This window comes from Micropterus salmoides, unplaced genomic scaffold, assembly GCF_014851395.1.
Source record: "Micropterus salmoides isolate LMB-PRFRI ecotype aquatic unplaced genomic scaffold, ASM1485139v1 Ms_hic_scaffold_17, whole genome shotgun sequence".
Taxonomy (NCBI): Eukaryota; Metazoa; Chordata; class Actinopteri; order Centrarchiformes; family Centrarchidae; genus Micropterus; species Micropterus salmoides.
Window position 1 is genome coordinate 5,355,656 of NW_024040817.1, and position 27,046 is coordinate 5,382,701.

General features: G+C 45.9%; 2 protein-coding genes across 5 annotated transcripts in view; one reads left to right on the forward strand and one right to left on the reverse strand.

The window, feature by feature from the left end:
• mindy1 (MINDY lysine 48 deubiquitinase 1) lies at positions 1–25,806 on the reverse strand. 3 transcript variants are annotated; one of them, XM_038724351.1, is made up of 12 exons: positions 25,693–25,806; positions 21,373–22,153; positions 20,266–20,511; positions 15,706–15,899; positions 14,757–14,814; positions 12,014–12,078; positions 11,770–11,928; positions 8,708–8,810; positions 8,429–8,571; positions 3,127–3,321; positions 2,862–3,044; positions 1–2,777 (listed from the first exon to the last, which is right to left on the reverse strand). In XM_038724351.1, the coding sequence occupies exons 2-12, from the start codon at positions 21,707–21,709 to the stop codon at positions 2,706–2,708; spliced, it is 1,755 nt and encodes a 584-aa protein (XP_038580279.1). In that variant the 5' UTR covers positions 21,710–22,153; positions 25,693–25,806; the 3' UTR covers positions 1–2,705. The 3 variants fall into 3 exon arrangements, with proteins under 3 accessions (XP_038580279.1, XP_038580278.1, XP_038580281.1); XM_038724350.1 differs by lacking the exon at positions 25,693–25,806 and adding an exon at positions 24,783–24,912; XM_038724353.1 differs by lacking the exon at positions 25,693–25,806 and adding an exon at positions 24,318–24,654.
• Positions 25,721–27,046, forward strand: part of LOC119906905 (exopolyphosphatase PRUNE1-like) — an 8,608-nt gene continuing 7,282 nt past the window's right edge. For both annotated transcript variants that reach the window (XM_038724357.1, XM_038724359.1), the window contains exon 1: positions 25,721–26,425. In XM_038724357.1, coding sequence (XP_038580285.1) covers positions 26,387–26,425 — 39 coding nt within the window. In that variant the 5' untranslated portion in view covers positions 25,721–26,386. The remainder of the gene's footprint in view (positions 26,426–27,046) is intronic.

A 27,046-nucleotide genomic window follows, 5' to 3' on the forward strand; every position in this document is an offset into this window, starting at 1 on the left:
TTTGGTTTTGTTTTTACTGATAATTTGACATCTTGACAAATTAAATAGAAAGCTTAAACAGAGCGTGGCAGCAGTCCGACAGCAAGAGACACACCAAAGAAACAAACTGTTAAAAACACCGGACGACAACAGGAAGTACCGGCGACGCCCCGAACACTCAGAGGCATGATGGGAAAGTTTTAAGTGCTCAGTTTAAGACGTTTAACCGTTTCATTCTACGTGGCTTTAAATAAGTCGTTTTAAATCAGGACTCTGGGTTCCTGGATCTTCAGAGCACTTGAAGAGGAAACATCTTGACGCCAGGTCTGAACTGTTCATTAAACATCAGAGCATCAGCAGAGTTACAACGCGGTTTCAGTCCAAAATGTGCTTTTTTACGTGCCGACAGCACCAGAGGGATGAAGTCACGACGCGTTTGAGTCGATCCAGAATGTTTTTACTCACGCAGCAGATTTAAACGTACGGAGGCCCTTTAAGATGAACCGTTAGAAACGCCAAAAATTAAATGGTCATGGTAAATCACAAGTATGAGATAGAAAGTCAACATTTACTAACGAGTCATAATTCTGAGTCAACATGTCAAAATTAAAAAAACAGGTCACAAATTCGAGGTACTAGGACAAATATGGGAAAAGACAAATGTATGACTGGAATTCAGTCAAACTGAGTCATAAATATGAGGACAAAAAGTTGAAATTTTTGACTATGTATCTTATAATTTTGACCTAATAAATCAAAATCCTTACTTTGTATTTCTGACTTTGTGCCTCAAAATTATGACATAGAAAGTCAAAATTACGAGATATTAAGTCTTAAATATGAGAAATAGTTAAAATTTTGATTAAATATCTCTCAATTCTGACTTAGTAAGTCATAAATATGAGAAACAAGTTAAAATTCTGACTCACTGATTTTGGCTTATTTCATATTTATAATAGTGTCTTATAATTTTGTGCCTAATAACTTAAACTCTACTTTGTATTTTTTCTTTATTATGTGATTTTAAGTCATAAACATAAGAAAATGTTAGACTGGAATTTGATCAAAATGATCAGATACTGAGTCATAAATACAAGACAATAACACAAAGATTTAAGTTAAAATTAGGTCAATTAAGTCAATCAGGATACTTTTGAGACACCAAGAGTATTTTTATTTTTGTCATTTCCGGTATTTGTTTATTTCCCTGGCTGGTTCGGGCTTCCGTATAAATGCAAATTCTGCTCTGGATTTTGTGATAAATGAAGAAAATAAGCTCCGCAGTGACGTTTTATATGAACCGGGTATCAAACATGTGACTGACAAGTACTGAAAGTTGGCAGTGAACGCATCGTCACACTCTTTGTGGTCGTCGGCTCGTTCTGGGATCAGGTATTGGTTGTTTAAATCATCATTTTAAATGTTCCTGAGTGGGTGATGTTTGGGCAGATTTCATGTTTGTTTTTGTAGAAAAAATGTCTTCACATTTGGCAAAATGTCACATAAAAGGTTCATATTGGCAGCAAAGATACCCTGTAATTATCACACATTTCATAATTTTAGAGTGACATGTAATCACCAAACGTTGCCCTTATACTCGGTACACAATTACAGCTCTCATTCAAGGTAAATCCATTGGAGTAAAATTATTAGAAAGTTACTGTGTCTGTGTCGGGGATTTACTCAAATGCTGCAGCATCAATAATGAATAATCAGTTGTTGTTTTTTTAAAACAGCATGAGAACCTTTCCAGTTGTCATTTTAATCACTGGAAAAAACTTTATTGGACTTCAGAGCTTATTTTCTAAATTAACTCAAACCCTGCTGGTAAAAAAGCAGTGGTAATCTGTATGGACTTTGGTGCGGACTCCTGGATTTTAGGAACCGTAACGGTTGACCCGTGTTGGTCTCTGCCGACCTCGAGCTTTAAAGTTTCATCTGCAGTGAAGCTGATTATAGGAAAGGATCGCTTTCACCAGAGGAGGTCGTGTGTCGGACATTTTGAACGTTGGTAGATGTATTTTATTGAGACGCGTCGTCTTCTGGTGAAACTGGTCCCGTCAGAAAAGACACTTTCATGTCGCTCAGGTCAGTAAAACACACTTTAAGTTAACAGATTTTTCAGCAGTTTCCTTTCATCGTTTCACGGATCCACTTCCTAATAAGTCAGAAGTTGTAACCAACGGCTTTATTAATGGTTAGTAAATCACTTCCTGCTTTACAGATCAGTTATTAGCCATGATTCAGGTCAGGTTTTGGCTGCTGTTCATCCTCTAGCAGGACACTTACTCTTTTTTTGACCTCTGACCTTCAGCTGCAGGGCTTCTGGATCAACATTTAAAACTGCAGACCGCATCGTTTCAGCTCTCAACTCGAGTATTTTTTCCCAACCTGCCAAGTTATTATTATTATTATTATTATTAATGTTTTACAGCTGATTAATGATGATTTATTGACCAGTAGTGAAGCCGTCAGTGTCAGATTATAATCCCTGTATAAAGACTGGCGTGTGAGCAGCGTGCGTGTTCCACCAGACTCAACAGTTATTTCTTACAAATTTACAAACTTTCCAAAACCTGGAATCCCGTCTGAAACGAACTGTTTAACAAAAGCACTGGGGTTTGGCATCGAGCTGAGTGTGTGTGCGTGTGCATGTGTGTGTGTGTCCTCCCCGCTGCAGACAGACTGGACTCAGGGAGTTTGGTGGTTGGTAGAAGATGAGGAGTCTATAGGAGGACACAGTCTGAGTCCTTGTCTCTTCTCCTGGCCCCGCCCTGCTGTGACCCCTGACCTCTGACCTGGAAACACAAAGACACAGACGTCAGTCTCGGAGTATTTTACAGCGTGCCGTCAGTGCTGCCGTGTCCCGAGTAGGCGGCTACCTGCTGTGCTGCCTGCCCTGGTCCCTGCTGCTGCAGCTGCTGCTGCTGCTGCTGCTGCTGCTGCTGGAGTTGCTGCTGCTGCTGGTATTCCTCCTGTTGGAGCTGTCGGGCCAACTCCAGGTCACTGAGGGGCCCCGGGGCCCCGCCCTGCTGCTGCTGCAGGGACACCGCCACCAGGTAGTCCTAACACCAACAACAAGATCAATCAGTGACTCACAATTGGCTGATCCACTCAGCTCTGTTAGCGACACCTGGACGGACTCACCTGGTCAATCTGTCTCTGCTGCTCCTGGGCGGTGGGCGGCAGGGTGGCGGCGGGCGGAGCTCTCTGAGGAGGATGACACAGTCTGAAGTCGGAGTCGCAGAAGTTCCCATCTCCCTCGACATTATGAAGAGACTCCCAGACCAAACCCTCCTCCTGCAGGAAGCCCTGATCCGTGACCAACAGGTACAGGTGACCCTGAGAGAGACGGCGCGGCTTTAATACCAACAAGTACAGGTGACCCTGAGAGAGACGGCGCGGCTTTAATACCAACAAGTACAGGTGACCCTGAGAGAGACGGCGCGGCTTTAATACCAACAAGTACAGGTGACCCTGAGAGAGACGGCGCGGCTTTAATACCAACAAGTACAGGTGACCCTGAGAGAGACGGCGCGGCTTTAATACCAACAGGTACAGGTGACCCTGAGAGAGACGGCGCGGCTTTAATACCAACAAGTACAGGTGACCCTGAGAGAGACGGCGCGGCTTTAATACCAACAAGTACAGGTGACCCTGAGAGAGACGGCGCGGCTTTAATACCAACAGGTACAGGTGACCCTGAGAGAGACGGCGCGGCTTTAATACCAACAGGTACAGGTGACCCTGAGAGAGACGGCGCGGCTTTAATACCAACAAGTACAGGTGACCCTGAGAGAGACGGCGCGGCTTTAATACCAACAGGTACAGGTGACCCTGAGAGAGACGGCGCGGCTTTAATACCAACAGGTACAGGTGACCCTGAGAGAGACGGCGGGGCTTTAATACCAACAAGTACAGGTGACCCTGAGAGAGACGGCGCGGCTTTAATACCAACAGGTACAGGTGACCCTGAGACAGACGGCGCGGCTTTAATACCAACAGGTACAGGTGACCCTGAGAGAGACGGCGGGGCTTTAATACCAACAAGTACAGGTGACCCTGAGAGAGACGGCGCGGCTTTAATACCAACAGGTACAGGTGACCCTGAGAGAGACGGCGCGGCTTTAATACCAACAGGTACAGGTGACCCTGAGAGAGACGGCGCGGCTTTAATACCAACAGGTACAGGTGACCCTGAGAGAGACGGCGCGGCTTTAATACCAACAAGTACAGGTGACCCTGAGAGAGACGGCGCGGCTTTAATACCAACAAGTACAGGTGACCCTGAGAGAGACGGCGCGGCTTTAATACCAACAGGTACAGGTGACCCTGAGAGAGACGGCGCGGCTTTAATACCAACAAGTACAGGTGACCCTGAGAGAGACGGCGCGGCTTTAATACCAACAGGTACAGGTGACCCTGAGAGAGACGGCGCGGCTTTAATACCAACAAGTACAGGTGACCCTGAGACAGACGGCGCGGCTTTAATACCAACAGGTACAGGTGACCCTGAGACAGACGGCGGGGCTTTAATACCAACAAGTACAGGTGACCCTGAGAGAGACGGCGGGGCTTTAATACCAACAGGTACAGGTGACCCTGAGACAGACGGCGGGGCTTTAATACCAACAGGTACAGGTGACCCTGAGAGAGACGGCGGGGCTTTAATACCAACAGGTACAGGTGACCCTGAGAGAGACGGCGCGGCTTTAATACCAACAGGTACAGGTGACCCTGAGAGAGACGGCGGGGCTTTAATACCAACAGGTACAGGTGACCCTGAGAGAGACGGCGGGGCTTTAATACCAACAAGTACAGGTGACCCTGAGAGAGACGGCGCGGCTTTAATACCAACAGGTACAGGTGACCCTGAGAGAGACGGCGGGGCTTTAATACCAACAGGTACAGGTGACCCTGAGAGAGACGGCGGGGCTTTAATACCAACAGGTACAGGTGACCCTGAGAGAGACGGCGGGGCTTTAATACCAACAAGTACAGGTGACCCTGAGAGAGACGGCGCGGCTTTAATACCAACAGGTACAGGTGACCCTGAGAGAGACGGCGCGGCTTTAATACCAACAAGTACAGGTGACCCTGAGAGAGACGGCGCGGCTTTAATACCAACAGGTACAGGTGACCCTGAGAGAGACGGCGCGGCTTTAATACCAACAAGTACAGGTGACCCTGAGAGAGACGGCGCGGCTTTAATACCAACAGGTACAGGTGACCCTGAGAGAGACGGCGCGGCTTTAATACCAACAAGTACAGGTGACCCTGAGAGAGACGGCGCGGCTTTAATACCAACAGGTACAGGTGACCCTGAGAGAGACGGCGCGGCTTTAATACCAACAAGTACAGGTGACCCTGAGAGAGACGGCGCGGCTTTAATACCAACAGGTACAGGTGACCCTGAGACAGACGGCGCGGCTTTAATACCAACAAGTACAGGTGACCCTGAGAGAGACGGCGCGGCTTTAATACCAACAGGTACAGGTGACCCTGAGACAGACGGCGCGGCTTTAATACCAACAAGTACAGGTGACCCTGAGAGAGACGGCGCGGCTTTAATACCAACAGGTACAGGTGACCCTGAGACAGACGGCGGGGCTTTAATACCAACAAGTACAGGTGACCCTGAGAGAGACGGCGGGGCTTTAATACCAACAGGTACAGGTGACCCTGAGAGAGACGGCGCGGCTTTAATACCAACAGGTACAGGTGACCCTGAGAGAGACGGCGGGGCTTTAATACCAACAGGTACAGGTGACCCTGAGAGAGACGGCGCGGCTTTAATACCAACAAGTACAGGTGACCCTGAGAGAGACGGCGGGGCTTTAATACCAACAAGTACAGGTGACCCTGAGACAGACGGCGCGGCTTTAATACCAACAAGTACAGGTGACCCTGAGAGAGACGGCGGGGCTTTAATACCAACAAGTACAGGTGACCCTGAGAGAGACGGCGCGGCTTTAATACCAACAGGTACAGGTGACCCTGAGAGAGACGGCGCGGCTTTAATACCAACAGGTACAGGTGACCCTGAGACAGACGGCGCGGCTTTAATACCAACAGGTACAGGTGACCCTGAGAGAGACGGCGGGGCTTTAATACCAACAGGTACAGGTGACCCTGAGAGAGACGGCGCGGCTTTAATACCAACAAGTACAGGTGACCCTGAGAGAGACGGCGGGGCTTTAATACCAACAAGTACAGGTGACCCTGAGAGAGACGGCGCGGCTTTAATACCAACAGGTACAGGTGACCCTGAGAGAGACGGCGCGGCTTTAATACCAACAAGTACAGGTGACCCTGAGAGAGACGGCGCGGCTTTAATACCAACAGGTACAGGTGACCCTGAGAGAGACGGCGGGGCTTTAATACCAACAGGTACAGGTGACCCTGAGAGAGACGGCGCGGCTTTAATACCAACAGGTACAGGTGACCCTGAGAGAGACGGCGGGGCTTTAATACCAACAAGTACAGGTGACCCTGAGAGAGACGGCGGGGCTTTAATACCAACAGGTACAGGTGACCCTGAGAGAGACGGCGGGGCTTTAATACCAACAAGTACAGGTGACCCTGAGAGAGACGGCGGGGCTTTAATACCAACAGGTACAGGTGACCCTGAGAGAGACGGCGCGGCTTTAATACCAACAAGTACAGGTGACCCTGAGAGAGACGGCGCGGCTTTAATACCAACAAGTACAGGTGACCCTGAGAGAGACGGCGGGGCTTTAATACCAACAAGTACAGGTGACCCTGAGAGAGACGGCGCGGCTTTAATACCAACAAGTACAGGTGACCCTGAGAGAGACGGCGGGGCTTTAATACCAACAAGTACAGGTGACCCTGAGAGAGACGGCGCGGCTTTAATACCAACAGGTACAGGTGACCCTGAGAGAGACGGCGCGGCTTTAATACCAACAGGTACAGGTGACCCTGAGAGAGACGGCGCGGCTTTAATACCAACAGGTACAGGTGACCCTGAGAGAGACGGCGCGGCTTTAATACCAACAGGTACAGGTGACCCTGAGAGAGACGGCGCGGCTTTAATACCAACAGGTACAGGTGACCCTGAGAGAGACGGCGCGGCTTTAATACCAACAGGTACAGGTGACCCTGAGAGAGACGGCGCGGCTTTAATACCAACAGGTACAGGTGACCCTGAGAGAGACGGCGCGGCTTTAATACCAACAAGTACAGGTGACCCTGAGAGAGACGGAGCGGCTTTAATACCAACAAGTACAGGTGACCCTGAGAGAGACGGCGCGGCTTTAATACCAACAGGTACAGGTGACCCTGAGAGAGACGGCGCGGCTTTAATACCAACAAGTACAGGTGACCCTGAGAGAGACGGAGCGGCTTTAATACCAACAAGTACAGGTGACCCTGAGAGAGACGGCGGGGCTTTAATACCAACAAGTACAGGTGACCCTGAGAGAGACGGCGCGGCTTTAATACCAACAAGTACAGGTGACCCTGAGAGAGACGGCGGGGCTTTAATACCAACAGGTACAGGTGACCCTGAGAGAGACGGCGCGGCTTTAATACCAACAAGTACAGGTGACCCTGAGAGAGACGGCGGGGCTTTAATACCAACAGGTACAGGTGACCCTGAGAGAGACGGCGCGGCTTTAATACCAACAGGTACAGGTGACCCTGAGAGAGACGGCGCGGCTTTAATACCAACAGGTACAGGTGACCCTGAGAGAGACGGCGCGGCTTTAATACCAACAGGTACAGGTGACCCTGAGACAGACGGAGCGGCTTTAATACCAACAGGTACAGGTGACCCTGAGAGAGACGGCGGGGCTTTAATACCAACAGGTACAGGTGACCCTGAGACAGACGGCGCGGCTTTAATACCAACAGGTACAGGTGACCCTGAGAGAGACGGCGGGGCTTTAACGAGTGCAAAGATAATAAAACAAATAAAAACAAAAGACCTGCTAAAAATCAAGAAAACACTAAAATACATGTTAAAAGTAAATATAAAATATAAATAAAATAAAATACAACTAAAACAAGAGTAAAACAAAAAGTACATTTTAAGAAAGGACTTGAAAGAGTTCACTGACTCGGCTAATTTATGCAGAGCAACAGGGGGCTGCTGGGAGAAAAGAAAGACAGGAAGCTGAAGTACTTTACTGTGAACAAGTTAGCATAGCCCTGATCAAACCAAACTCCATTCAGAAAACAACGGTTTTAAAAGTTGTTATCTTCTCATCTTGCTAACAGACCTGACAAAGCATGAATTCAGATGATTAACAAATCAGCATCATGTTGTCCATATTTCAGGGCAGTATTAGTCACAGCTAAATCTTTATTTTGGGTTCATACAACTGTGGAAATGGCAGGTTGTGTTTATTCACGTTGTCGCGTTATGAGTGAACGCTGCGTCTAGTCCAGCGGTCAAACTCACGTGATAAACACGATGCAAATTTACCTTGTGTTTGATCATGGTACTGAAGTGGTTGTTTCTGAAGAACACGGAGATCTCTCCCTCTTTGGCCGTCGTGTTGAGTTCACACAGGCCGTGATACGACAGCTGGGTCGCCGTCGACTCCAGGAACTGCTCCGCCACCAGACCTGGAGGGAACAAAGGGAGGCTGATTCACTGCCGGTGTGGGAAAACGCTGTGAATTAAGAATACTTAATGCAACGCAACGTGAGTGAACAGAAGAAACATCTAAATCAATATTTGGTGCCTACAGGTGTGTGTTACCTTCACTGACTCGGCTGCTTTCAGCAGAATGTTTGTAGTCGATGATTTTCTCCACCAGCTGGTTGTAACTCAGTTTCCCCACAGCAGCCACCATCTCTGGACTCTGAACACACAGACACATAAATGAGAGGAAGACTGAAACATCCCAAAATAAAAAACCTACTCACTGTCTGATAATAAATCATTGATAATTAATAAATTACTTAATACATTTTTACTCTGATTTCCTTCCTTCCAGGCAGCTGTCAGCAGCAGGTTGCTCTTTCAGCAGACAGATCATCAATCACAGTAAACATCAGTTTGTTGTTGTGTTGCCTAGACTCTCAGACTTAAGTACAGTTTAACACAACGCTAACTCGTGCACATTTAAAGGAGACCTATTAAACTGCTTTTGCAGTCCTATATTGTAGCTCTGTGGCTCCTGTACGGCAGCTTTGCATGATTCAATGCTCAAAAAAATAATTTTCTGTCTTATCCTGGTTCTTCATGCAGGCCTTCATTTCAGCCTCTGTCTGAAACAAGCTGTAGATGCTCCTGTCTCTTTAAGGCCCCCCCACTGTCTTCTGATTGGCCAAGCCCTGAAGCACGTTACCAGGCTGCTGTTGTCGCTGGGCGGAACAGGCAGACTGAGTGTTGCCGTGCCGTCAGTGTGGGAGCACATGACCGTATATGGAACGGCGGCTCCGTCTGGCTCCTGGGCGAGTTCGCCAAGCTTCTGTTGTTTAAAGCTCGGACTTCTGTTGTTTAAAGCTCGGACTTGGCAAGTTCGGTTCGGGAGTACAAACTCCCAGGAACGGGAGCTCGCAGTCCGTCATTCAGCAATTGGAACTGCAGCGGACTTGATGACGGCCGGACCCGTTAGCGGGCGGGACCTCACATCTCCGACAACGTCATAGCAATTTTTTAAATCAGCTCCGTCTTGAGAAATCAGCTATAAAAATGATATTCCCGCATAAAAAACTCTTAAAACTACTATATGTGACGCAAGAACTGCAGTATTATAAGTTACAGTTGTGAGTTTTCTCCTCTGACATTTCCACTTTTTGGCAGCGAAATGCATTCTGGGATTTCTGGCTATCCGAAGTCCAAACAAGTCACCACCGATGCAGGCTCGGATAAAGGGGCGGAGCGAGAACAGATCCGGGTGTTTGACTGTACTGGATGCGGACTTTTGAACTGGAACGGTACTTTGGCTGCGACTGATGACGTTTCACAAGAACACAGATTGAGAAACAGCCGTTGAACACAGAGCGTTCAGAACAGAACATGAGGTTTTTGCTCACAGGGATTTCTTTTAAATACTTTAACCTCATTATTTGATTCTTTGTCCATGTTTAACATGAACATCCAACATTATAACATTATAGATGAGGTGATTTTCTACTTAGTCCCCAACAATTGTCCTCTTGTTTGTTTAGGAAAACTACAGCAAGCAGCTGTTTTAGCAAATTACCATAAACTATAGGTTTGTGAGTTATTCTTTAAATATCTAGGTCTTCAGTAGGAGCCAATGGGCTTGGAGCAGACGGCCACAGACAGGAAGTCAGGCGGTTTTCAGACATGTGGTTTGGGTCTCTGCATGAGAATTATTGGAGATAAAATGTTAAATAATAATAAAGTTTTCATGTTGCCGTCCCAAGTACAGCAGCCACAGGTTCTTCCTCCTGCTCCCTCCAGTCTCTGAGGTCCTGGTCCTGATTCTGGACCAACGAAAGGGGGATAGGTGTTAACCCAGGTTGACTATTGAATTGAATCTGTCCTCAGTATTAATACACGCCGCTTCATAAAATACCTTCAGATTCCATCCTGACTTGTTCCACTGCGGCTGAAATGAAGTTATTCTGAACACATCAGCATCACGGTCACACAGCGAGCTGGGGTTTTATGGAGGAGATCTAATTAAATAACGGGACGGTTTCTGAGATGGAGCCCATCTGTAGGCTGTAATTGAACTGTCCTGAGTGTTTTCACATATTTAGATTGACTATTTTGCGTGTCCAAAAAACCCGGAGCCAGGGTGGGAGTTAATAAACCCTGAAAAAACAATCCTTGATGAAAGTGGCAAATTGACAAGAACAAAAATCAGAAATTTCCTGAAATTAAAGTAAAAAATCTAAATGACTCTGGTGTTTTCTTCTGAATACGCCCGATTCACGGTAAAGTCTCTGAGGTGCATGATAACAGAGTTGTGGGCTAAACTCCTGATATTTCCTCACTGCTAAATCCGACAGTCTAATATAATTTCCCGCTGCATGCATAACACACGGCGGACGTGTGGTTGTGATGTTGCAGCCCTGCAAAGTGAAGCCATGAGGTTCCTTGAAAAGAAAAGAAAAAGTACAAATGCACACTATTTTTCAGAGCGTTTCTCTCATATATGTATAAATAAGATGTCAGAATATATTCAAGTTTTTAACATGTAGATTTGTGATTATTAGTTTCTCGTAAATCTACCACATTAATCTTTGAAATTGTTCCCCCTCCCCTCAGGCTCCAACTGTCTCTATCACAACAGACCTTATGTGCTGTTTTATCTTTACATCTTAAATCATATTACACATAAAGAGTCCAGATGACACTAAATACTACAGAGAATTACAGATTTAGTCCATGTGATGCCAACAAGCCTCCCTGGCTTCACCGGCCGCTGCGATATTAGATTTAGCCGCTAACGTGTCTTTAAACTCACGTCCTGACAAACTATCAACCTGCATTCTTCTGGAGAAACACGCCGCTTTTATGCGAACGCGCACCAACTTCACACCGACTCGACTAACCGACATCTGATCCACCGTCGTAGTTTAACTCCGCTGTAGCGGTCAGAGTTTGTTCACCCTGAGTTCACTCTGAGCAGGTTCAACTCCCTTCGTAGAGCAGGCCCCCCCCCAGCAAGCCTGGATCCAAAACGCTGCTGCAGAGCTTCAGGTCCTCCAAAAGGTCTCCCGTGACACAGATCTCGATTCCTCTTCATCAAAGGACCTTTGTTCTTTTGTGACGGCGTGCTTTATCAATAAAGTTACTCACTGAGGTCACACACACACACACACACACACACGGTGTACCTGCGGGTCGACCAGCCAGCCGTGGTACAGCGGGATGTCCAGCAGGTCGAACACGATACACTCGGGTGTGTATTCGAAGTCCGTCACTCCGGTGAAACGAACGTTCACATCCAGACCTGTGGACAGCTTCGGGAGCACCGCCATGGCGTCGCTCATGTTCTGACACACACACAGGTTATTTGTTGCTTCACAGGTAAAACAGTCTTGAACTTTATTTTGAAAGTGTGTTTTCCTGTGTGTGTACCTGCTGGAAGTTGAGCTCCATCCCATCAGCCTTCTCTCTGGGCGTGACAGACAACACACACTCTCCTGCAAACACACACACATTAACATCTGAGCGGACGCTGTTTTCTCAATGTGTTGCAGTGAAAACTTAAAGCCGGTCATCACTAATCTACGCTTCCTGCAGAGCCTGCACAGTGACCCCTTTACTGACAGTAGAAGAAGAAGCAGTAACCAATCTGTGTTCTTGCGAAACGTCCCAATCAGGGACGGACATCGCTACTCGGTACCTTTTACGGTATCGACCAAAACCGCTCGGTATCGAGTAGAATCGAAACGTCTCCAGTCAAACCAGAACTTCAATCGATACTTTTTGTAACCAGATCACGGAAAATAATCACTACTTGTATAGTTTTGCGCGCAGCGTGCAGCCTGCCCCACAGTAACCACTTGTCTTTAATACGGTGTGTCCTTTTTGTGCTTCTACATTCTTCACAGCTCTCTGTGCATCATTTCCCGTCTTGACGGCATTTCAGAATAAGAGCGTTTTACCTGCCGGACTTTGCCGACATGTTTAGATCTTGTTGATTTGGTGATTAGTGCTGGCTTTTTGTGCTTCTACCGTGATTAAGTAGCTACGTAGTTAATTCTTTTCTTTTTTGTCTGATTTAACTGTGTTTATTGTTGATAAACGTGACTTCCTGCCCGGTTCACCTGCTCTGCGCTGCTTGACGCTGGGACGCTTCCTGGACGCACTGCAGCTCTTCTGGTCCGAGCAGAAACATTTAGTAGAGCGGCTGCGATCAGCTCCGGCAGCAGCGACGCAGACGGACTCAGTGGACTTTTGGAGCGAGTCCGGGGTCATGTGAACTTGGTTTAAATGACTTTGTAGCAGGTGAGAGTCTAGCCCCGCCCCCGCGTGTCACCGAGCGATCAGCGATCAGCTGCTTTTCCTGACGGAGCCTGCGGCTGCTTCAGCTGTAGCTGGTTTGGCCGGACCTGCAGCCTCTCTTTCCTCTGTCTGTATCTTCAGTGTAGTGACTTGTTTAAACAAACCGCTTTCTCGTTTTATTCTTGTGACGGTCGTCTTTTCGGAGGTTTGCGACTCACCACTAAAGGAAAAAGAGATCTTTCAGTTCAGTTTATTGATCCAAGAAAAATAAAATAGATCACTTTGCTTGTCCACAGCAACAATAAAAATAATAATAAGCTACCAACCAACTTTAAACAGGCGGCATTTTATGCAAGGTATCGAAACAAGTACTCTATTTGTTTCGGTATCACTTTCAGGGTCCTGGTCTTGGTTCTGGTGTCTTAAAATTTTAAACGAGTCCCAAAGTTTGCATTTTGGCAAGAACGATTAAAATAATTCCTGGAAGTTTTCTTGACACGCCCATTTTACCCAGGACGCATCGGTTGGTAACTTGTGTAAAGTTGATGATATCCCAGCATTCATGTCGGCATTCAAGCGAGAGGCGGAAAGAAGCTGAAAGAGAGACCGGCGACAGAACGTTTCTTACCATTTTCCTACATTATTTCATCACTAAATCCACTACTGAGAAGTTTTGAGGTGAGAAATCAGCTGTGTAGATGTCGACTGGCAGCAGGGGGCGACCACCGCAGAGACCCACAGCTGTAAGATCGTTTTAACGTTCATACCGCAGTGATTCTGTCATTCTGAGTCATGTTGTAAGGTTTTAACGTAACCTCTTAGCATTCAGGCCAAACGCCTCTTCAGGCAGATCCACAGTAAACTGAATCTAGTTCTTGACCCATCTGGAGCATCTTTCTGGTTTTGGGCTACTGGAACTGATTAATATCAGTCTAAACTAGATTGAAAATGAGAAGAACAAGTTTAAACTTCACACCAACACCATGAAAAATGACTCAGCGTGTTTTTTCTAAATCAGCCCCGCCCCCTGGCGGCAGGCGGGCGGCGGCTGCTGCGTCGCTCCGTATCAGCAGGCAGCTCCACGCAGACGTGCGTTTCTGCTGGTAGATCATGAACTTCCTCCTTAAAGCTGGATGTCGTTATTTGCAGAATCTTATTGGCTACAGGAAGCGCCAGTCGTCGGCTCTATTGGCTCGGCCTACCAGGGAAATATCGGGGGCCGGCCCTTCCTCGCAGCGCCGGCTCTAATTGGCCGCTGTAGGCTGTGAAAGGGACACGTGAGCTCCTATTGGCTCGGATCAGCCGTCAGCGGAAAGGTCAGAGTTCAGCCGCTAATCTGAATACAAGCTGTCGTAGCTGTTTACATTCAGATCAGAGTTATTCCGGTTATAAAGACAAACGAGCCGCGTCTGCCGGTGAATCTGAAGCGGTGCGGCAGCCGTCCCTGAGGATTTACTGATGGAATCGTGTGTTTTGGACTAAATGTTTTACTGGACTGGATCGTCTGGACCTTTGACAACGTTTCTGTTGGAATATAATCGCTGGCTGGATTAAGTTACTGTGAGGCTTCACAGGGGAGTCGCCTCACTTTTGATTGGACCCGCTGTGGTGACCGAATCTTGAAATGGTTTGCGTTGGTCGAGTCACGAGGATTTACTTTCAGACGGTGGATCGTATGAGCATGAAGTTAAAACAGCAGCTGTGTGCACAGACTGAGAGCTGCAGGCCGCTGGGGGAGGTTAAATCAAGAGACATCTGGATGATGTCTTGTGAAACTTCAGAAATACTACGAAAGGGGACTGTATTTGCTTTATAACACCCTGCGCCTCCTCTCAGATAAACTCGTTCAGGTAAACTCAGAGTGTGATCTTACCCAGGTGAGCCATCAGGTCCTCGGTGGTGACGACTTCAGTCTGAGCCGGAAGTTTGGCCTGAAAACACAAAGAGTTACTACAAAGTACTAACATCAACGCATACTTCCAAAAGTAAAAGTACTTCCGGAGCCTTCAGCGTCACAGCCCCCCCCCTCTGGATCTCATCCCCACAGAGATCCGAAATGTCTGGACATAAATTAGGGATGCAAACATTAGTCATAGTCATTTAAGTTAATTACGAGATGTTTCTTTTGCATTTTAATGCTCAAATTAAATGCTTAGTAATTATCCAGAGATCCTGTATGCAGGGTACACACAGGGAGCAAAATTCACCTTTTCAACATATTTTAAGACTGCGGCGCCACTTTGAGCTGTAACCCATTAAATCAGCCGAACACCTTTAAAAGGGACATTTTTTAGTTTTTAAAAGGAATGTAAATATATTTATAACATATTTATTGCCTATATGTCATCAGGTTGTAACGCCACCTAAAGATTGAGGCATTCACAATTTTCTCTGGTTCTGTACGGGCAGTTTTCTATATACAGTTCTCTATGTGAAGGTCAGATTTCCTGTGAAAAGCAGCTGTCTTACATAAACTATGACGTGTACGTACGCAACATTACAGCAAATCACGTGAACCACAGTGTGATTTTGTGTTTTAGTTGGTTTAAACTAGATAACAACACGACGAGCAGAGAGCTGTCTGTGGGAGAAAAGAAGGAAAATGGACCAGAGCCGTTGGACAAACATTGAGCACAACAATGTGGAACGAAAAAGAAAGAAACTTCTGGTGTGCTGAGCAACAGACGTCCAACAGGTCGGCCGAGGAAAACAACAGCAGCTGATGACAGAAATATGGTGAGAAGGACACTCTGTCGGAAACTAGCAGTGAAACTCGCGCCGCGCTTTGCGCCGGCTGCATGAGCGGCGCCGTGTGTTTTTACCTTCCAGCGGAGAAAGAGCGTGTTCATGATGGCCAGCAGGGGGCAGGGTCCGTTCTCACTCTGAGTGATGATGGGCGTCTTCTTCTCCTTCCAGGTGATCCACTTCACCAGGTAATACGCCGGCATGGACGGCCCGGCCTCCGAAACAGCGGCGGGAGCAGCAGGAGCAGCAGGAGGAGGAGCAGCAGCGCCACCTGTGGACAAGAGGACAGTCACACAGAGATACAGGAAGTATCCTTTACTGCAGTGAAAGTACTAATACCACACAGTAAAAACACTCTGTTACTGAAGTATACATCAGGAAAATGTATCTTTCTTACTAATAACACCAGTGATGAGCTCAGAAAACCACACCAGTAAAGAGGAACACTGAGAGAATAACGTGATCTTGGTCACTCGATCGACGTCCGAGTGTCCCTGAATGCAACACGGACGTTTTTAAAATTGTGGGGTTTTCTTTTTTTGTGACATAACAAATGTGTTTTACTGAGCGCAAATGAAACCTGCTTTGACTGCAGGATTGTTTTGAGGATCTCAACATATTTTCCAGCCCAAAATAATGAGACGTTATTTTTATAATCCCAGGAAAAGAAAACAACAAACAGCAGGTCGTTAACCGCACGTCCTCGCGTCTTCAGAAGCACCTCGATCAGCCAGACTCAGTTTTTCTTTCTCCTTGCTGTAATTTTCTCATTTAATCACCCTGACTCTGTGATTCAGCTCTGTGGAAACACTCCGCCCTGCTCGCCACCGTCTGCTCCTCTTGCTTCAGACCAATCAGGTACGAGCCTGAACACGTTAGGAGAAATGAGTCAGCGGTGCTCGTAAAGACGAGTCACGGCTGAATTACAGTAAATACAACTCTGGAGCTTTGTTAAACAGATCGTCTCAGACGGGACTCCAGGTTTTGGAGTTTGAGCTGCTGTTTTGTTTTGTCACAATTTACTCAGCGTTTCCCACACAGTGATTTATCAATGCCGACCAGTATGGTCTCCTGACCCCGGGCACCAAAGTTGACTCCAATATGCCCATAGGTGGCGCCATTATTGCAGATCAAAGACATACAAAAAGAAAAAATCCCATTGACTTACATGCATTTTATATCTCCACAGCCACAAGTCCGACTGACACCAAATTTGCCAATTGAATGGCATTTTGAACCAAAGGACATTTTGCCTCATAACTAAGCGCCACTACATCGCACATTCATAAACTTACTTTTAGAAACTGCTGATTCGGATGGTATAAGACACGCCTCTTTTTCTTTTCACTAAATCGCAAAGACTGAACAACCTATTTTAATTAAACTCCTCCCAAACCACAAGTCCGATCGGCACCAAACGTGGCACGGACCATCTCTGGACCAAGCTGATAAAAATCAGAGCTCCCCGGATTGATCCGCAAAAAACTGTTCGATTTATAAGCTAACAAATGTTTACGCCGAACGCTAAAAACAGGAAGTGATGCTGCATCCTAGCTCAGGGATGGCCGATGTACACCAAACTTGGGGAACTTATGTGGCAAACCCTCCCGAGGGCCTGTATGAAATACGGCCTCTAGGTGGCGCTGTTAATCGTATATCAAATAACACTCCCATAGACATTCATTCATTTTATATCTCCGTAACCGCAAGTCCCTTTTATTTCAAACTCTGGTCGTTTATTCACCGCGGGCCCCAGAAGCCACGGCAGGGTGCTCGGACCCCGTTTACAACTGCTTGCAGTTCTAATATTAGCTTGTTGTTGTAGATGAAATATATATTTGGTAGTCCTATGTTTAATAATCCTTTTGACACCACATTATTTAGCTTGACTGCAGCCTTTAAGCTTCTTTCTGCCTCAAAATGACTTGATTTCATTCATGTGGGTTATATTTGACATGTGGGTTATATATTTCACCCCCTGCTTAACAGATGACGGCAGCATTTCTATCCTCCTATCTTAAATTATCCATCTCAGGTCAGTTCAGTTATTTGACACAAAGTGTTACATTTATTCATTTATCTGACCATTGCTATTTATGTCAGAGGTCGCACGCCTCTGGAGCAACGAGGGGTTAAGTGTCTTGCTCAGGGACGCAGTGGGGGATTGAACCCGGGTTTTTCACACCAAAGACATGCGTCTTATCCACTGCGCCATCGCCACCCTCGTGTTAGAAAAGGAGCTGTGTATATGTACGTATCAATTAAACTAATGGACATATCATTTCCAGTGGAAAGACCGTTACTGTTAACTGAATGTTTTGAAAGACGTCACCTTGGACTCAGACGTTGTTTGTTTAATCACAGAAATAATCTGCAGATTAAGAGAGAAATGAAAATAAACAGCAGCTGCAGACTGAATCACAACAGCAGGAAACACAAAGTGGATCAGAGTTCATCACGACGAGTTACAGTTCATATGAACGACACTTCACTCCTTTAATCTAACACTGCAGTCTCTCATACTGCTCACAGTACTTTAACGCAACTCTTTAATAATGTACATATTCATACTCGGCATACGTACCCAACGCAGCGCATTCCTGACATTTATTCAGCGACTCTATATGTTTTTAATATACTCACATGTGCTGTATAATATCTGGACCCCACTGCACATCCTATGGCTGGCTTGGCTTATTATTTTTTTATTAAGATGTTTATTGTGTTGAGAAAAAAGGACTGAAAAAAGATTTTACTTAATTTTCCTCGTGCATATTTGTTGACAAAGATTGTAAGTCGCTTTGGATAAAAGCTTCAGCTAAATGAATAAATGTAAATATTGTTTTGAATGTTCTGCCTCAGATTTGTGAAGAGTTTGACCATAAAGACGAGTTTAAAGCACAATTAACCATCAGGTTTCTTCAACTTTTACTCGGGAGCAGAAATCAGCCTTTAAAAATAATGATTTGATATTTATGGTGATAATTATCAAAAGATATGAAACTTTTTATCGTGATAACATTTTTGGCCCTAAGCTCACGAGGATATAAAACTTCGAAAGTACTCCAGAAGTTGCTGCACAGCTGATTAGAATTAATCGATCGGCTTATTGATTAATCGAGTATTCTAGTATTTCAGCTCCACAAACTGTCCGTGCAGGTGAAAAACAAACGGTTCTGTTTCTGCTCTGAGTGTCTTTAAGGTCCAAGAACTATAAACATGCAGAACATCAGTCCTTCTGTCTTTAAAACCAACAAATACAAACATTTAGAAAAACACAAGTTCGGTTTAAATGTTGCTGTCAGAGAGATTCAATAGTTAAATAAAGTGTCTGCTGATTCTTCACTAGGGCTGAAACGAATAACTCGTTGCTTAAGCTTGATTTATACTCCTTTGTAGGGTCTCCAGGCGTAGCTACCCCGCAGGTTACGCCCGTAGCTACGCCATTTATACTTGTGCGTCGGTGTCCCCGTCATTCTGCGACTACGCCCCCAAACGCTAGTCGGCAGCAGCGCTACAGCGTCCACTGTGTTGACTTTTGCCGGCCGAGCAGGCTAACTTCCAGTTTAGCGCTCCGCTAACGTGAATGAGGGGTAAAACTGTAAACGTGCGGCTGGTGTAGCCTTTTCAAATGTTACAGAGCGAATGGATCACCGTCTGATAGCGAAACGAGTCATTTCACTCGGGTTGTGGCGGTCAAATATATCGATCCACCGTGTTACAGCCGCCGTTTTGGCTGCTAGTAAAAGTTAAAGTAAAAGGTGTCGCCTCGATGTGTGGTTACATTTTTGAGGAGGTGCACGTCAGGCGACGGCAGAAGTATAAACTGCACTTTAGTTTAAACCTGATAACTACAAACAGCGCACTGTTGCACACGGATGATTATTACTGTCGCACAAAGCGCCCAAGCTGCGGACACGTGAGGACGATGTGATCTGACGGTGAGGACAACAAAGTGGAGGAGGACACAGGAAGTGTCCAAAGTCCGGGATCATTTGGAGCCAACAGGAAACAGCAGCGCTGTAAAACAGAACTGCTGTTCTCCGACTGGTCAGTCTGTGAGTTTGGGATGTAACGCTACACTGCTGATCCCGGTACCGGGGGCGCCGAGCATCCGATAACTCGATGAATCGCTGGAATAATCTGTAGAACACTCGATTACTAAAATAATCTTTAGCTGCAGCCCCAGTCTGCACCATCGAGGACAAATATCAGGTACTTGTACTTCCTTGAGTACCTCTGTTTTATGTAACTTTATACTTTTACTGCACTGCATGTGTCTGACAGTGAAAACCCCGTATCTCCAGGTGGTACTGACAACCTGCAGGAGGAAGAGTTCCTCCTCCTCCTCCTCCTCCTCCTCCTCCTGCAGATGAATAAACTCTTTAAACCTCCTCGGATCAGCTGGAACAGGCTGTTCTTCTGACTGTTGGAGATACGAGGTTCTCACAGGACACACGGTGATCTTATAGACCATGATGCATTGCTGCAGATTAAACTACCCAACAGGACATAAAGAACATCAGGTGGAGAACATTTTACTGCAGCGTGAGTACTTGTACTGTGACAATACACACTTTTACTTCAGATACTTTGAACTGTGACCACGTCTGCTGTGAGGTGCGAGGACGTCTCACCGGCAGCTTCCAGCGTCTCCTCGTCCTTCAGACTCGGGACCTCGGTGGACGGCGAGCAGCCCTCCGCGCCCAGAGCGGAGTAGGACGAGGAGAGGCCGTCGTCCACGTCCAGGGAGGTTCCCGCGGCCGTGACCCCGTCTGACAGCTCCAGGCTCGGGATGGAGAAGGACGCGGAGTCCGTGGACTCCCGCTGGTCGTCCGAGCCGCCCGCCGTCGCCACAGAGGAGCTCTCCTCCAGGTCCAGATCTGCAGACACATCAGAGGTCAGAGAGTCCTGCAGACACTAAACACCAGTAACACCCGCCTCCAACAAGTGAATCACACTTTGGCCCGCAGCCAATCACATCCCAGAACAACGGCTGACTGAAGGCGTGTGCACAAAGCTGCAGAGCGTGAACTTCCTGAATGTTAACCAGCCGGAACCAGTGACACAGCAGCGACAGGAGCTTCAGTTACTAAACCATCTGCAGTTATTTGGTCCTGGTCTAACGTTCACTGTAACAGCAGCAGGACTCCATGTCCCAGCACAGAGCGAGAGAGGCGTTCTGTCCACAGCTGGAAGTAGCTGCTGCCATTATTGTGTCACAGTGTAAGACGCAGAGGACACGGTCGTCTGCTGTAAACTCTGTGCGAGCAGCAAAAAGCTTTCTGCATCTGATTTAATGAAGCGTCTGCAGAAGCGGCGACGTGAAACGTAGAGAAAGAAACTCACTGATGCTCGTCGGGAGAGAGCGGCGTTAACGTTTTCTAACTGCTCTTATAATAAACAGGCTACATGTGCAGAAAAACAGCTGTTTAAAAGTCCAGATTTACTGGCTTTATTTTTTCTTTTCAGCTGGCGGCGTTAAGAAACGTTAAGAACAATAAGATATTAGTTAAAGTAGTGAAGCAGTGTTTCCCATAATTAGTCTATAACTTGGATAATTATCAACGCTGACAGTCGCGTGTTGATTTGTTGATTTTTTTACTAGGCGCATTTAAAATAGTTCTGGACGAACTCCAGAAGTTAACTTTTCCTTTAAAAAGTTAGTCTCGCCTCAAACGGTGTCGCTTGTCGTTTGAAGTGAGATTCACTTTGTTGATCCTGGACCTGGTCTGGCCTCTTACCTGGTTCTCCTCCTCTGCCCTGTCCCCCTTCAGTCTTGATGTGTCTTAACAGAGCGGACAGAGTGTCTTCTTCTATGGTGACGGTGGTTACCGTCCCGTTTTCAGACGACAGCGACGACTCCGGGGGCGTGGCCTCCTCCTTCAGGACTTCGACAGGAAGAGGACTGCCGGCGTCTCCGTTGCTTCTCGCGGCCTCGGCTCCGACGTCCAACTCCGGCCCCTCCGGCGCCGCGGTTAGGATCAGTTCTTTGGAGATGCTTTCTGCGGGAAGAGACGGTTCCTCTTTGTGGCGTTCGATCAGCAGATCTGCAGCCGGCTGCGAGCTGGACTCCGCCATGGCCGACAGATGGATCAGTCGACGCTGAAGAGACAAGGCCCGGCGGCTTCTCAGAACAAACACTTAGTCCTTATTTACACAAACAACACGTGAAAATAAATCAGCGAACTGAGGAAACGCTGGTTCAGGATGGAGTTGTGGCGGCGGCGGTGGCAGGAAGCAGCTGAGGCCCCAACATGGCCGCCAGGGGAACCTCAATGATCTCTCGTCTTTTCAGCACAGGTTTCAGGTTTCAGGTTCAACAAATCAAACGCACCTTTCTATCTGACACTGAACATGGTGTATAGTTTCAGCCCCTCAACATGACGCGAATACAAACTGAAAAAAGATTCTTCTTCTTCTTCTTCTGCGGACAGGAAGTCGTAACCACCTGTCAGATAAAGTCTTCGCTGGAGCGACAGGGACGGAGGACTTTGTCTTCTCTCATCAGACTTCCTGTCAGACCTGAGGACACAGAAACAAGACGTCTGTCAGAGGACACCTGAGATTAACCAGTTCAAGCTGTTAAAGTTTCCTGATTTTAGAACCTCTAGTCCAGAAACACTACATTTCCCACAATGCACCCATTACCGGCTCGCCTCTTCTAGATCTCCTACTTTATTGATGCTTGTATGTTGTTCCTCAAATGCAAGTTGCTTTGGATAAAAGCTGAGCAGGAAAGCTTGTTTCTTTTGGCTCTTAATTAGCCACATGCATCACTGCCTACATTTAAAACTAAATATCTTCGGGACCAGAACACAACCTGACAGAAAGTCAAACTAAACCACCTGAGGTACAGACCCGGCTCTACCACCTCTAGAACAATTCATACTCTTCAGTCACGTGACATGCGGCTCACACCGGACTCCCCCGCAAAAGCCGTAAAATTTCACGTGGGTCACTTCTTTGCCCTCCAAGGGAGCGTTTTCATTGGAGTGTGACGGAACATGAAAACTAGGAATAACCAGGACTGGGCATCGGGAACAGGCGCCCGTTAAAAAGACCCGGGTCGGCACAGTGCAACACCTGTGACACACTAATCTCTACAGGAGGAAGCACGACGAATGTTAACATCTTACGCCTGCCTGGAGTGTGCTGATTTTTAGATGCATCGCGATGCCGATTCTGAACAGATAAAAACGATTCTCTAGAGGTTAACGTGATGCTGACAGAATGAAAAGGGCGGATCTCTGAAATGAGGAAGTGAAGCTCCGTTTAAAACCTCTGATTACTAAAAAGGAAGAAGAAGAAGAACTATTAATTAAGGCTGGGCAACAAAACAATAATGATAATTATCGCAATCTAATTTTCTTCAATAACAACATAACAAACGGTCAATATATCGTCAATAAATTTTTGATTTAATTCATCTGAATCACTTAATTTTTCTACTGAATTATTTATTTTGTTGAGGAAATGGAGCTGAAAAAAGATTTATTAATCCCATTTGTTGAAAATAGATTTTATCAGAATCATTTTGAATGTTCTTCTGTTTGTCACGTTCTGACCGTAAAGACAAGTTTAACGACGCAATTAACCATCTGATCTCTTCCACTTTTCACCTAGAAGCAAAAATCTGAAATAATGATTTCACATTTATCGCGATAATAACTGATATCGAACGGAGCCTTTTCAAAAAAGGTTTTCGCTCGCTTGAGGTGACGCTCGTTCGTGCTGAGAAAAGAGGAGGATGCAGATCTGGGCAGGAAGCCTTCATCAGCTGAATGATGCGTTCACCTCTTAAAGGTCCTTCTCAGATCCTTCGCTCTGCACGCTGATCAAACGGGGTTATCACCGCGTATTTCTGCTGAATCTCAATGAACGCTGCTTCTACTGAGTGTAATAAAATATTAACGACTCTAAACGTTAATAGAATAAATACTTCGAATCATTTATCACCATTGATGAACCCCACAAAGGACATTATAGCGTTTAAAAGCATCATCTGGAGGTGCGTGCAGAACTCTGCAGAACACCGGAGACATGGCTGGTAGCTTGAAACACGTTCCTGAGGACCCCTCTCAGATCAGGGGCCCTCAGGTTCATGTGACTGGTTTTGTTTCTGGTTTGGAACCCAGACGTCTTGTTTATTACAGCTACGTGTAACGTCAACTACAGACGTAACGACGCTCACCATAGCCTGGTTTATTCGCTCCAAACCAGCTGATGGAAACGCACAGATTTCGCATACTCTTTTTTTTCTTCCTTCTTTTTTGCAACATTTCAAATGTATGTTTATAATTCGCATGACAGCTGGATGGAAACTTGGCTACTATCAACAAGCCCTTTTACATTTGTAACTAGAGTACCTACAGTAATAAATGCCCCCCCCCCAAAAAAAAATGTACTAGTAAGAATGAAAATGTCACTTGGATGTTTTGGAATAGTCACTAGTACTAATAAACTAATAAACACTAGTCTCTAAATAATAAATACTAGTAAAATAGAAATAGTTACTAGTAACTAATTAATAGGTGGTATCTGACCTGCATAGATTTTAATGACAAAAATGTGCAATTAGTTGTTTTACTAGTAAAAACGTATTCGTCGCTTTTTGATCTTTTCGAGTTAAGGAATAAATGTTATTTTACAGTTGTAAGACTGCTGCCGTCAGGTGACCTCGCCACACCTTTAACTGAAGTCACGCCACAGCTGGAGGGATCCACGTTCACTTTTTACGGTATTTCTGTGAGAAAATATCTGCTGACTCCAGCTATGTGAGCCAGAGTTCACCAGACTGAGAAGTGTGTCAGCAAACAGCTCAGAGAGTCATGAGTCAGCCGAACAAGTCCGATAAGAAACCGCAGGAGGAGCTGGACGCGGAGCCACTCTCGGTACAGATGTTTCAAGGGAAAACCTGGTCCCGTAGCTGTACTTCTTCCTGCTGACATCGAGCCTGGACCCTGACGGATCAGCATTAAGCAGCTTTCTGCCGCGGCACAACAACTCCCTGAGCTAGCAAGCACGACGCTAGCGCTCCCAGCTAACTTAGCCAAGTTAGCTCCACAAACACACAACCCCGCTGGCGGACACACGTCACTGACCTCCTCACTCACACCAGAACCAACGGCGGGTTTAATGAGATGCGGCTTACCGACTCCGGGTCCGGGTCTGTGATCTGCACTGACGCTGCTCAGTGAAGGAGCATGCTAGCTGTTTACGTTCCTCTCCGCCACCAACAGCAGAGTCACAGGCCACGCCCACACCAAGCACGGAGCTGACGTCACATCCTGTTAACTTTAAAACCCTGGTTTAGCAGTTAGCCATCTAGCTGGCGTACACGTTTTTGTTGGAGAAAAAAATACGTATTTTATAAGATAAAATAGAGACTTATCCTCTGGTGGTGCATCACAGAAGTGTAACACGAACAAACAAAGTATAAAACCGGAGCTGACAGTTAACGGAGACGTTCGTGTCTACGTTTGCTCGGCTAAAGAGTTAGCTGACACATAGCTAGCCTCACTGTGTTTGGTAATAAACACGCGAAACTCCATTTCAAATATCGCATTTTAAAAATAGTTCGTTTTCCAGCGTAATTAAACAAATCCAAGAGCCTTACTTTTGATATTGTCCTCGTTTTGTGACACTGATAAATTCGGCGTAAATGTGATATCCAGACAATACCTTATTTAAATTATTCCCTACTTTTTTGCACGTTTAGTCAGTTCATTCGTTGGTCTTGCCGTGCCAAGTTGTTATTAAAGGAATATTTAACAGGTAGACGAGTTATTTTTGTCAAATAACTAGCCGAATAGAAATATGACACCAAAGGTTTAAGAAAATAAAGTAATTCAAGCCATTATTTCTTCGAGCATACGCTAATAATCAAGGCAACAAGAACGACAAGTAATCTGAATGGAGTTTGGCGTCGCTTCAAGACATTTATATCAGAAGAGTTTTATTAACCGATAAGATTAATTTACACTTTAAGGTACTTAATATGAAGAGCAAAAAGCTATTTCAGGGGAGAAATACAGTTTACATGAGATGGATAAAACTTTTACCTTCTGGCTGCGCCCTCACCGTCTCGGGTGTTAGATTGGTTGTACGGGGTAACTTTGAGGGGCGGTGCGCTCAGTTCCGATGATAAATCAGATTCTTGTTTACAGGCTGATAAAGGATGTTTGTTAAAATAGCTCCCCGATGTTAAGACTCTGGATGGGGGACGATATGAACTGAGATGGACCGAAGGAGCGGAGTTTACCGCTGGAGTCAACGGTAGTCCCCGCTCACCCGGGAAACGCTGTATTTTAAAACACTGCCTCTTTTTTTTGTGCGCACAGGGACAGTGATTTTAACCCACGTGCTGAGTTTTATTATACATAAATATTATTTAACTTTGCTCCTCGTTGACTGGGATCACACTGAACTTCATATATTGCAGAAAAATACAGAGAAAAGCTTTAAAAAAAAACATTGTTGATTTTATTTAAGTGGTTTGTTCGAGTGTTGAATAATATAGTTATAAATTGGGGTAAATTCCACAGAACATTCCGTCTGAGGGGAGTTTCCCTTAGAAGAGGGCGTATATACAGCCTCAAAGGTTTTATTTTGATAGGTCAGAGAGGAAGGGTTTTAAATGCAATTTGACAGACAGTGGTGCTACTGTCCTCAGATCAGCAGTCAGCTGAGAATCTGCTGGTTGACTGACTGCGAGAGGAAGTCAGAGACAAACAAACAAACAAACAAACAAAAAGTATGGATGACTTCCTGATGTCGAGCAGCGCTGCAGCAAAGGTGAGAGAGAAGAAGTTGTTTTCTTTCTCCTGTTCAACACCAAGCTGTGTTTGAGTGTGAGCGTGCGTGCGTGTAGGTGTGTTTTGCATGCAGGACATAAATAGACTGACATTTCTAATTGAATGACGCGCACACATATTCACACTTTGTCACAGTGCATGAATATGAAATCTGACACTTGTTTGCTCTGCGTTTGTTAGTGTGTGTGTTGATGTCTTTGTGTGTGTGTGTGTGTTTAAAGGTTTGGCTTTCCAGAACAACAACATCATGTTTTACATTAAAGATGAGGAATAATAATCTGATGAGAGGAGATATAATAGTACAACATCTTACTGCTTTAATACTTGAGTATTTTTACAGTGTGGTATTTTTACTATTACTGCAGTAGCACTGAGAACCTCCTTAAAGGTCCAGTCTCCTTCAGTTTTAACTCTGGATTATGGAACAAGCAACAGACCCTGATCAGAGCTCAGACAGCTGCTGCAGACATAGATGTCCAATCAGGTGTCTGAGTGTGAAAATCATTTTGTGTTTACCTGAAACCTGCAGTCAGCTGAGGACACACAGGCCGGGAAGTAAATATTTACACACAGGCAGACAGAGAGACAGACAGTGAAGCAG